The 12,306-nt window shown below is 32.4% G+C and overlaps 2 protein-coding genes across 2 annotated transcripts; one reads left to right on the top strand and one right to left on the bottom strand.

The window, feature by feature from the left end:
* Positions 1 to 1,145: 1,145 nt before the first annotated feature.
* On the bottom strand, positions 1,146 to 2,291 carry LOC122604123 (putative F-box protein At1g47790). Its single transcript, XM_043777024.1, has one exon. The coding sequence runs from the start codon at positions 2,289 to 2,291 to the stop codon at positions 1,146 to 1,148; it is 1,146 nt and encodes a 381-aa protein (XP_043632959.1).
* Positions 2,292 to 8,482: 6,191 nt separating this feature from the next.
* On the top strand, positions 8,483 to 9,792 carry LOC122606123 (F-box/kelch-repeat protein At3g06240-like). Its single transcript, XM_043779086.1, has one exon. The coding sequence runs from the start codon at positions 8,494 to 8,496 to the stop codon at positions 9,673 to 9,675; it is 1,182 nt and encodes a 393-aa protein (XP_043635021.1). The 5' UTR covers positions 8,483 to 8,493; the 3' UTR covers positions 9,676 to 9,792.
* The last annotated feature ends 2,514 nt before the right edge of the window (positions 9,793 to 12,306 follow it).

Below are 12,306 nucleotides of genomic sequence, written 5' to 3'. Positions count from 1 at the left end.
CGCCAAATACAGCAGCTAAATCTTGTATGGCTAGTGGAACCAGCAAATTTCCCTACATGTAAATCCATGGGTTTCCAAATCCATACCGAATTTGAAAAGTGAAGTCAAATAAACATCTTCACTTCTCCTTTTTATTATACAGAGCCTACTAATAACAATTAGGTCCAATATCACATATTTCATCTATTATCACTATCACCTATATTCTCACTTTCACCTGGAGGCACATCTATACTATATTATAAAGCAGATTTTCTCTAGATTTTCAACATTGAACTTAAAATTTTCAATATTGATTTTAAATACTTCCCCAAAATGCCCCTCTTATCTATTATATATTTATCTAAAATAACTATAATACTCTTTCTCTCTCCTCAAATCTCAACCAATCATCTTTTTTCTCTCTCCTCCATAAATCATTTATTCCTCCAATTCATTCAAAATCTTTTATCTCAAAAACCGTACATCGATAAATTATAAAAATTGTATGGGTGTTCTTAAAATTTCATGCTCTTTCATTAGAGATGTCATTCGATATACTTTCGACAAATTTTTAAATCCGAGGGCAAAGCCCGTACGGCTAAGGCATTTGACTATCATACTCTATGACATATCAACTCCTATAACCTATCATACTCTATGACCCACCCCACCATCTCACCGCCGCAACGTGCGAGTACTTGCTCTCGTAACTAGTAATATATATTGCATATCAGCCATATCTAACACATGGAAAACAATTTTTCCATATATGAAAAATTAATAGCAAGAATAATTAAAAGCAAACTGGGACTCACGTAAACATCTCCAAGAGTAAACATCTACAAGACTCAGAAATAGAATCTCAATGTCAATGACTTTTACATTTTACCGCTAAACTTGCTACCAAGTCTAACTTGATGCACTCTTGCTCTTGGATTGTTCATGTAATGATGTTACCAGATCATCTTGTACTGCAAAAACAGAGTACCACAGCCAGCCCTTTACATGTTTACATTTGACTGTCATGATATTTCTGATAAAATATCCCTAAAAGTTTGAGATTCTTAATCATTAAGGTGATGTCACAGATATCACCTACATCAATATATATAAACTTATTCATCTAGGAATCTTAATAAGTTAGACTAATTTGGATGAGGACTTCAGTGTGATAACTGCAATTTGATCTTTATATATTGTCCATCCGGGTGATTAACAAAAAGTAGGCTTTCCGTGTAGGAGCTCATGAGAATTGAACCACATTCTCCATGAATCTCAAGATCTTTAATGCATTCTGATTGTGGTTCATAAACATGAAGTGTCGCGGATTCTTCGTGATCAACTGTCTTCGTTTCAATTATAGGCTCCTTATTCTTCCTAAATCCTAGTATTAATTTTAATGATGCACCAGGGGTGTTAATGGTAAATAGCTTTGAAAACAATTCTGGAATACCAAGCTCCATCATCCATACTGCACAAACTTCTTTTTCGGTCTGTTTGTAGTAGTGAAGCACAACCAGACACTCCCTTAGCTTAGAGATGGACAAAGTTTCCAGAGGTTCGTGTGCTAAACTATCCGGGAGATTTATTTCTGCAAACTTTTCACGTCTCATATCAAACGAAACAATGATATTACTAATCTTATCCCAAGTTTGCCAATAGATAAACCTACCTATAGCTACCTGAGACCATGTAAACTCAACTAGTTTCCGAGGCAAATGGCAACGTTGAATTCTCCAAATCCCTGAGTTTAATTTGAAGACCTCAACTTGCCAAGGCATATAAATATCATTAATTTTGACTAGCATAGGGTCACAAGTATTAGGACAAACCCCGAAACCAAGAATAGTTGTATGTATGTCATACAACAAAGGCACCTCAATTTCAATTGATTTGTTTAATGAAGGGTTCCAAATAACAGCCATCTCAGATCTGGAGTGAAGGAAGGAACCATCTGGGTTTGGATACTCACCATGGAAGCACAACAAGCCTTGGGAGCTACCCACTAGCCTTAAATTGTTAAGTTGCTGAAAGGATATGGGAGCGTTTAGAGCAGACTTGTGTTGGGGGAAAGTCTCATCATCCACAATACAAACATATTTTTGCTTGTGAAGTTCATGCGGATCTTTGTACCTTATAAGCAGACATTGTTGTCGACCTTGGTAGGCGTTGTAATCATCAGTGAACTGGGAGCTATCAATTAGAGACTTCCATAGTTTTGAGACTGATCTGAATTGAATTAGTGATTTCACAGGAAGCCTTGTCATGATTTCTACTTGGACTTCGAAAGGTATGATGTAATCTGACATCTCGACTTTAGTGAATTGGTTTGTAAAAAGAATATGTCGTTGTTTTATGGATTAGAAGATCATTTGCTAGTAGGATTTATCAAATGAGACGGCATGATTTTACCAAAGAATATTTGTATTTTTGTTTGGTGAATGATGCTTCAGCCGCTTATGGCCAATTGCCGTCCTTCAATTTCGGGACACCCGCTTGGCATATGATTTTTGATTTGTGGACCATATGGTTCATATTCAAAGAAACAAAAAATGTAATGACATTCTTTTACAACCCTCACTAGACTCCAAAAGTCAAACCTTCAAGAGCTAAAAACCCAAAGAATGTTCTTTAAAACCACTGTCTTGGGACTTATCATCCATCTATTTTGTTAATTAGTACCTTAGTATCTTAACAACACAGTACTCACAAAAGACAATATATAGAGACCAACAACCCAAAGAGACCTACTCTTCTACTACTAGTCCTAATGAGTAATGACACTTCACATATTTATTATATGCAGTTATGCACTACCCTTAGAACTGTGATTAAACTGGAAATGGGGTTGCTTAAATATAGCAGAAAACAGAGGAATGTGGAGACTCCAATTGATATTCTAGAGAAAATTACATTTTTCCAAAAACGTAAAAAATCTTTATCTGGAAAAATGAGCTTTTATATTACACATGTCTTTTCCAACTCTCATCTTTTTCTTCCTTCATCATCCTCATTCATCTAAAAATCCAAAATTTACAACTCTCATCTTCTTCTTCCTTCATTATCCTTATTCAACCCAAAACCTGAAATTTACATCCAATCTTAATAAAACTCATTTAAAACAACTATAATCCTACAAATGCTAACAAACATCAACTATATATATATATGTATATATTAGTTTTATATATTTATAGATTAAAAAAAAATACAAAAACTTAAACATACACTACAACCACCACCAAACTCCGGCCACCATTACCACCACCAAATTCTAGCCACCGTGAGCACAACAGCCATCATTATGCTCATCCTTCATCGCCACCATATCCACCTATTACCACCACTACTATATACAGTGGCGAACGTATAGCTTAGGCATGATATACATTTGCATACCCTTTGACTATCCAAATTAGTGTAAAAAATTTAAATTGAGTTTTCTTTTGTAAGTTTTCATATAGAATGTATATCCAATGAAAATGAGGTACATACCCAATAAAGTTGATGAAATTAAGTTTAACACATCACCACTTCATGAGTCATGCGCCACGTTCCTACTCTGTTTCATTATTGTAGTCTGAAGTTTCCAACTATATATATTTTCATATTTTATATATATTTATCAATTTAGGAGTTCTGATAGTTAGGATTCTAGTTTCAATTTTCAACTAAAAATAGATTTTAAGGTTTATATTTATTTACGAGTTGTTTAATTTGGATGTGTTATCACCTTTTAAAGTTAAATTGTTGTTACGTTTTTGATCCCTAAAGTTGTATATGTTTTCACTTTTGGTCCCTGAAGTTGTATATTTTTTCATTTTTGGTCTTAAAGGAGAAAATGACGGAAATGCCCTCACGTGTTTGGCACGTGTAAGGGTTAACGACCAAAATTTAACTCCGTTAGGTCGCGGAGTGTAAAATGAAAAACAACCAACTTTAGGGGTTTTTTTGTAATTAATTCACTTTAGGGTCAAAACTGTGAAATTTGCCAAGTTGAGGGACGAAAAATGTAATTTTCTCTTCTAATATTGTATACAAAAATTGTTTAAATGATAATAACTTCATTTTCCAATATCTATTGTTTATAACAACTATATATAGATTATAATGGAATATAAACATGATATTACTTATATATTATATATATATATGGCTACCACAACTAAGAGAAAAAAATATGATATTTTTTTAATCTAAACCATTGAAAATAAATCAACAAATTAATCTCCACCATTGAAAATAAAAGACATAATTTTGGAAGGAATGTGTCTTATTAAATACCTTGAATTCCTTCAAATTGAAAATATGGGGTTTTTTTTTATGACAACATCAGGTTCAGTTAATTGTTTATATTATAATTTTACATTATGAAAGCATGAGACCCCAACTTACTCAAAAAATCTAATATTGGGTGAAATGGTGGTAAACTTCAGAAAAATTAAAGATTTGATATGATTTTCTTTATTATTATAAATATTGAAACTTTACTTAAAACTACTAACAGATTATAATAAAAAAGTTATCTTTATTATTATGAATTATGAATTAAAAAAGAATATTTTTAACATCCATTATTTGTGATATATACTTAGTTTGTGTAATGACATTTTGAGTGTAGGTTTTGAATGAAAAAAAACCGCTATGATTATTAGGTAACAAAAAATTTATATCGATTTGTTTACAATCTAGAATCATAGATGCTAAATGATTTATCAAAAGATTTAAATTTATGTTTAGATCAAATTTAAAAACAAAATGCTTATAAACTTTACTCATGAAAAGGGATAAAGATGACAACGGTTGATTTCACCAATCATCGAATTTTAAATTTTTTAATATACGTGTAAATAACTTTATATACAATAATAACTAAAATAATATATGTATGATTATAATATAATTATATTGGGTTCGGGTTACAAATATTCAAACTGAGCCCGACTTGTCAACCTAAAACCCAACTATACCAATAAAAAAATGAGTTGGTTAGTTGGCGAGTTAAATGGATGATTTCTTGATATATAGATTGGTGGGTGGCAGGTGATTTTAAGTCAAATAAGCGGTGGGTTGTCGATTGGTATGAGTTAATGGGTCGATCTATTAAAAATATTATATAATTATAAATATTTTGGGTCAACCAGTTAACCCAAAAGTCAACATGTTCCCTAACCAAAACTAAGTCAGGTTGTCGGGTTAGCGGGTCCAGATTTCACAGCCCTAACCCGATAGTCGGATTTGAGTAAGTTCGAGAATTAACCCAGTTTAGTTATACTTTCTTTGTTTACATTGTTTATTTTAAAAAAAAAAACTTACTCTCAATTTTTGATACAATTGGAAATATTATATGTTTGTATTTTTCTATTTAAGGTGTTAAAAATGTTGTCAGTGACGGATATATTTTTTTTAGTGGATATATATACAAATAACAAACGAAGTTACCACATAATATTTAAAGCTTTTAGTATTATTTTATTATTATTATTATTATTTTATAAAACAAATCCTAATCCAAAATTTATTCTCAGTAGGCTCTTTAAAAAAATTAAGAGATTAGTTTCCGGGAATGTAACTATCATTAACCGAATGTTTATAGTAGGAAAAAACTAAAGTTGTGTGTATTGTATGTAAGCAACTCGAAAAAATGTTTATTGTATGTAAGAAAACATGCGTGACAACCATATACAGGTGTCACTTGTCAAATTTTAATTGGTTGAAACAAAATTCTTACATACAATAAACATTATTTCGAGTTGTTTACATACAATCCACACAACTTTAGTTATTTCTTACTATAGACATTTTCAAAGTTTCTTACATTGCAGGAATCTAATCCCAAAAATAAAACATAATTAATAATAATCATGTAATTAATTTTCATAAAACTTCTATTACTCCCTAAATTGCAGTATAATAAGTGTTAATCTTTTCATTTGAATGCATCATATTATTAACCAAGAAGATTGAATAATTTTTCAACCAACAAAACGAAGAATGGTCGTTGGGCATTTGCTCAAGTGGTGGGACGACAAAATGTACGAGTCAAATTGGATTGGGTAATAGGTCAAAACGGGTCTGGGTCAAATTGGGCCAGGGTCAATATAGGTAAGTTTATAAACAGGCCAAAATAATCTAATGATGATATACCCTATACAGAGTTCCACCCCCGTACAAGTAAAATTACTTATCTATAATACGAAGCATTAAGCTTGTAGCCAAAGCTACAAAGCACTACCTCCTGAATCAGAATAGCCCAAAACCTCTTAAAGTAATTCGCTCAACTCTGGAAGAATTCATCAAAGATTGGATTAATACAAATCATTTCCACAGTTATCCAAATCTCCTATAAAGGAACAAAATCTATATACCGAATACCTTGGACACGGTATTGAATAATCCGATCACAATCTTCTCTAAAAAACCTAGAAGATATCTCTAAAGAAGGAAGAGATTTACCCTAACTCTCCTATCCTCCACCCAAGCTATATGCCCTCTAAATAAAGAGGAGATGTCATACGGCACAAACCCATCTTTGATCAAAGATCCGGGTCAAGGATATGCTCGATAGTCTTATATCTTTCTCATGAACTTCTTGCTCGGTCAATTTATTTGTTTGAACATGTAGAACTTAATTGTTTTCCTGTTATTTTATGTTTGGGTTTGCAACGTTTTATGTTTCGCGTTACTAATAAAAGTTGGATATATGCACTTTTGTTAGTTTACTTTATCTCTATATATAAAGTTCAACATGTTTCGTATACTTTTAACTATATACATATTGTTTATAACCCGGTCAACGACCGGATATTGATCTAGTTTTTATCTGGTGTGGCCGTTTAGGAATTGATAGAAGGTAGTTCTCATGACCTTAATTTATCGACGTTGGATCGAATCGTCGATATATGACTCACTTTCAAGCCAAAAAAGAAAAAACATTTGAAAAATTACTCTAGAAAATGACATCAATATAATTTTTCATGGTTATATATACTTTATCTTTTGGAAAAAAACAACAAAACATAACATAAAATATAAATTAAAACATGGTAACAACATGGTTTTGAACTTCGATGCCAAAGCTCCTTTTATGACCTAAGTTAACATAAGATCATTTAAGATTATTTCATTGAACTCTGAGTATTATTTTAAGGAAATGATATTTCTATAATAAAATTTAGCTATATACAACAATGTTTTCAATATGCATTTTGTGCGATAAACTTTATATCTTTATTGTATATGGTTAAATTTTGTTTTATAAATATCATTACCCACAGTGGCGGCTTAAGGTTTTTAAAGACCTTAAGTGAGGTCAGTTTTAGGGGTCTAGTTTATTAGCATATAAATTAAAGGAAACAAAAAAAAGGTAGCTCGACTTATTATTAATGAAAAAATTGCAAATGTTGATGGAAAAATCAGTAAGAGTGTTCTTCCAATGCAAATTACATAGTGGTACTTCGTTCAAAATCTAAACATTAAATTTAGTATACAAAATATTTTAGGCCCTACATTTATGAGAGGCTTAAAGCGGTCGCTTAGTCTTATAAAACTGTTGAGTCACCTATGATTACCCATTATCTTAAGGTAGTTCCTAATTTTTTTCCATATGATAATTAACAAAAGTAATTATATTTACGGGTTTAGGTACTAGGTAGGGTATTTTCTCAATTGTAAAACATAAAAGAATTTTATGTAAGACCATTCTTATAATTAACGTTTTACCTAGCTAAACACATTGCTAGTGTTGTTGGTTCGGACAAAAAATTGGGTCCAAATATTGTGTGAGATTTGGTATTCTGGCTGGAAACCAGACAAACCTTAATTGGATTGGATATAATAGTTTCGGGTCCAAAAACAGATGCTCCATTCATTCATTCATTCATTTCTTCCGGATTTTCACACGTCATTTTTATGAACTAAAAGTGTTCTTAAATCTCTTCCCTACCTCTTTTTAAATGTCATATTAGCAAGTTCCAATTTATGAACTATCCCTACCAATCTATCTTTAAGACCTCTTCCTCTCATATTCCTAAAACTTTTTTTTATCAAATTTTATTTAAACTCAACTTAATTCAAGTGAGTAGGTCCCCACCACCTCTCGTCCATATCCTTCTTAAATCCAGAGTACCCCATTTTCGCGAGCAAGAAGTAGTTTGTAGCATTAAGGTCGAATTTGGACGAGGAAAAAGAGATTTTGGAAGTGGGTCGACGACCCTTACTACAACCGGCCTTATTGTGTGAGATTTGGTATTCTTGTTGTTTCCTTTTTAATCACACGTCATTTTTGCTCTTTATTTCCCCCAAATATTTCCAAATTCAACCACCACTATGGTAAATTAAAAAAGAAAAAAAAGAAAAAAAACCCACCACTTAATTAATAATGAAATTGACCGATTCTATTTACCAACCTTGACAATTGACTACTGACTACATCCATTCAACATTCATTTATTCATTCCCCAAAATAAAATTAAATATAATTATAAAAGATAAACTAAAATCACAACCAAAATGTCAGAATATATCCCACTGGAAGTTCAAGAGGAGATACTGAAAAGGCTTCCTGTAAAGCCATTGATTCAATTCCGATCGGTCTCGAAACAATGGAGGTCTTTCATCGACAGCCCCGACTTTATTGCTTCTTACGGTGTCCGCCAAACTCACCCGAATCGTCTGATTTTAAGGTACAAACATATTATTAACCCTCTTCATGGTGAGGAAAGATATTTAGCATTTGTTGATAATGATCATAGTTTTATCAAACAAGATATTACTCCCGCTGTTCCTGGCCTCATTAAGGATATCGAAACCAATTCAATTGTAGTCGGTAGCTCTCACGGTTTGTTGTGCGTTAACAGTTATTATAAATTTGGAGATGGTTATCCATATGATGGAACAGAGATAGTTGTTCTTTGGAATCCTTCAATCAATAAATCCATCGGTATCGAAGTTCCATATATGCATGATTTGTCGGTTTTTGTTAGTGATGTTACTGGTTTTGGGGTTTGTCCTGTCACTTTTGATCCTACTATAGTCAAGATTGGATATGGCTTTCACTCCCCTTGGAAAGTTGAAATTTTTACTTTGAGCACCGGGACATGGAGGATTCTATCTACCAATCTTCCCCGCGAATCAATTAGAGATTTGGAAAATTGGTCTCAGGTTGTTATCGATAGGTTTATCTATTGGGCTGCTGTCAATTTGTTTGTTGCTGAAGATGATCCATCTCGGTTTTGGATCATCTCATTTGATTTGACTGCTAAAGAATTTAAAGAGATTAATCTTACAGGTACTTTAACAAACCAGCTTTTTAGTATACAGGGTATATCTAAACTACGGGGGTCTCTTGTTGTGCTTTCATATCATGGAGAGTTTGAGGAAGACCCGTCTGTTTGTTGTCTATGGATGATGAAGGAGCAAGGTATCAGTAAATCGTTTACAAAGCTATACACCATTAACCTACCAGATGCCACGGTAAAGACATTACTAGGATTTAGGAAGACCGGTGATCTTATACTGGAAACACAACACCAAAATGAAGAAAATGCCCAACTTGAAGTCTACAATCCCTACTCTAAAGCCATTGATAATCTCGGGGTTGATGGAAAATATTATTCAGTCTTTATGTGTTATATGGTATCACTGCTTTTGCATGATCAGTTAGATGGTTTTATATATACAATCAGTAACTGATTACATATAGATGATCACATTAAAAGATGTGTGTAATTCAACCAAGTGATGTACTATACCACGGATGGACCGTTTGTCATTAGTCAAGGTATAATAAATTGCTTTCATCTTGTATAAGCTATCATTATTTGCTTTAAATATCAGACATGCAGAAAAGTTTTCATTTTTGCAAATGTTTGAATCATTAATGTAATGCTCCATGACTTAGTGTTTGATAATCCAAAACGATTCAATATGCTTCAAATTTGATGTGATATCCAAAATGACAGATGGGGGTGTTTTTCATTTGGTGTAAGGGAAGAGTGTTTTTAGGTTCTTTGTATAGTTTTTTATTTGATCAGGTTTTATGTGGTTGGTTGGCAAGCAAATGATGTATTGCAATGAAATATTGTTTACTATATTCATGTAGATTAGTTTAAGTAATAGAAGTTCAGATAGATGACATGTCTTTGAATTGACAAAAATGTTTCTTAGATGAATATATGTTGATTCAAAATTAGCGAGTAAAGTAATATTTTGCCTCAAAACTGGTTACTATTATGTTTTAATTCTAAAATGTATCTGTTACCGGCCTTAATTAACGAGGAAGTAACAGGTTCAGTTTCAATATCATCTCTACATGTGTGATGTTGATCCTCTACTGAGAGAGCTTTAGCTATTTTGGTAATATTTCTCAAACTGTACTGCAAAGAAAAAAAGTTAACATAACGAACAATGAAAGTATGTGTACAGTGGCAAAAAATCTGCTTTGGCAAAACATGTAGTGAGTATTGTTATGAATGCCTCTGGTCCAGTAGCTTCCAAAAAGTAGATGATAATTTGTTCTTAAAAACAGGGGATGCCATATTGCCATTAATAGCCTTCGTTTGGTACTGAGTTGTTGCTGCAAAAAAGATTGTCACAATTCTTTCACCTTAAACAAACCCCTGTAATTGATTTTTAGCAACTAAAGAGCAAAACAAGATGACAGTTATACCTTACACGGTAGGAAAAGTTGCAGATTTGCAGTGCTGCACCTATACGACGACAGTGAAAATGGAGTTGCTAACCTCCTGGCCTATTTGTAACTTTGTTAGAATAAATCAAGATTGTTCTTTATAGCCCCTTACGTACAACTATGTGACTAATATTTGTGTAAGTTTTTTCAGATCTATTTCTTAGTACTAATTAAGTGTCGTTATGCCCCTCTTGATTCTTACATTCATGGATGCTACTGATCAGAAATGAAATATCATCAAACTCAAAAGTAACTTGAAGGCTTGAATACCTCGATAACTGATTGATTAAGTTACTCAGTTGATTACCTGTCAGGCTCAAAGGTTCTTTGACATTTTTGTACTACTTTTACCTTCTCTACCTCTGCATTTCATACAACACTGGTCTAAAACCATATGGTGGTGACTGGTAAGGGGAATTACCATATGATATCTTACGAACAATTGCTATGACCTTCCACGAGAAGATATACAACATTAAAAGGGTAAAAGAAGCAGTAAAATGACGAGAACAAAAACTGATATACTGGGTGAAAATAAAGTACTGAATGCAAGTAATATATAGAAAAATTTTGGAACAACCACTTGGGTGCTTTTAATCTTTCCTAATGCCCATAAGATATATTTGAGTAATTTTGAACAAATATTTGTTCAATGCTGCATGACATAAATACTCTTGGAAACCTGCTCAAAAGTTAGGAGATTCTTTTCAATATGCAGATATACCAGCACTTGTGTGCTCAATTTTCTATAATATTTCATGTTTTTTTCTTTAATGCTTTTGAAAGCGATCATCATTTTGTTATGTTATGTGTATCGCTTTACAGTCAAATAAATGGAAAAAAAGTAATTTTTTTACCTGTTATATATTAATGCTTTTTATTTGATCTCAGGTGCAATTCAGTTGTCTTTCCACATCCCATAAGCTCTTTTTATATGTTCGGTAGCTATCTACATACATTGCATCTTATATACAGCTTAGTTTTTATTGCAGGTCTAAATTTGCATAATCACATGGAGGCTGAATTGTCCCTGAGGTTTTTCTTTTTTGGGTAAAGGTTCCCTGGTTATATTTAGTGTCCCTGAGCCCTGAGGTTTACTAAATACTAAACACAACAGAAACTTGCCATGATTTTCAAGTGTACAATTAGATTAACAACTAAAATGAAAAAAATTACATTGCTGGGAGAAAAGAATGGTGGTGTTTGAATGTCACTCTGTACAACATACTGGCCGAGTCTACAACATACTGGCTGAGTCGTGCACGTAAAGATCGAAGCATTGAGAATGGCCAATCTGCAGAATCCTCTCAAAATGGTTTTAACTTGTGAATCACATTTTGGATAATTTGAATACATTTTATGTTAAATTAATTGTTTGGTGCACTCTTCTAATAATCTTAAGTAAAAATATTAACATGATACTATAACTTATATATTTTTATTGTGTGGTTCTGTTTAACGTACAGTGACAAATTGATGTATTAATAGAAGGTAGTCCTTATGACTTTAATTTATCGACTTCGTGAGGTGACATAACGAAAGGTTTAAACGGTTAGATCGGATCGTCAAATATATGACTCACTTCCAAGTCAAAAAGTGAAAAACTTTTTACAAAATTATTTTAGAAAATGACA

This window comes from Erigeron canadensis, chromosome 6 (assembly GCF_010389155.1).
Source record: "Erigeron canadensis isolate Cc75 chromosome 6, C_canadensis_v1, whole genome shotgun sequence".
Taxonomy (NCBI): domain Eukaryota; kingdom Viridiplantae; phylum Streptophyta; class Magnoliopsida; order Asterales; family Asteraceae; genus Erigeron; species Erigeron canadensis.
This window is presented reverse-complemented; position numbering and strand designations above follow the sequence as displayed.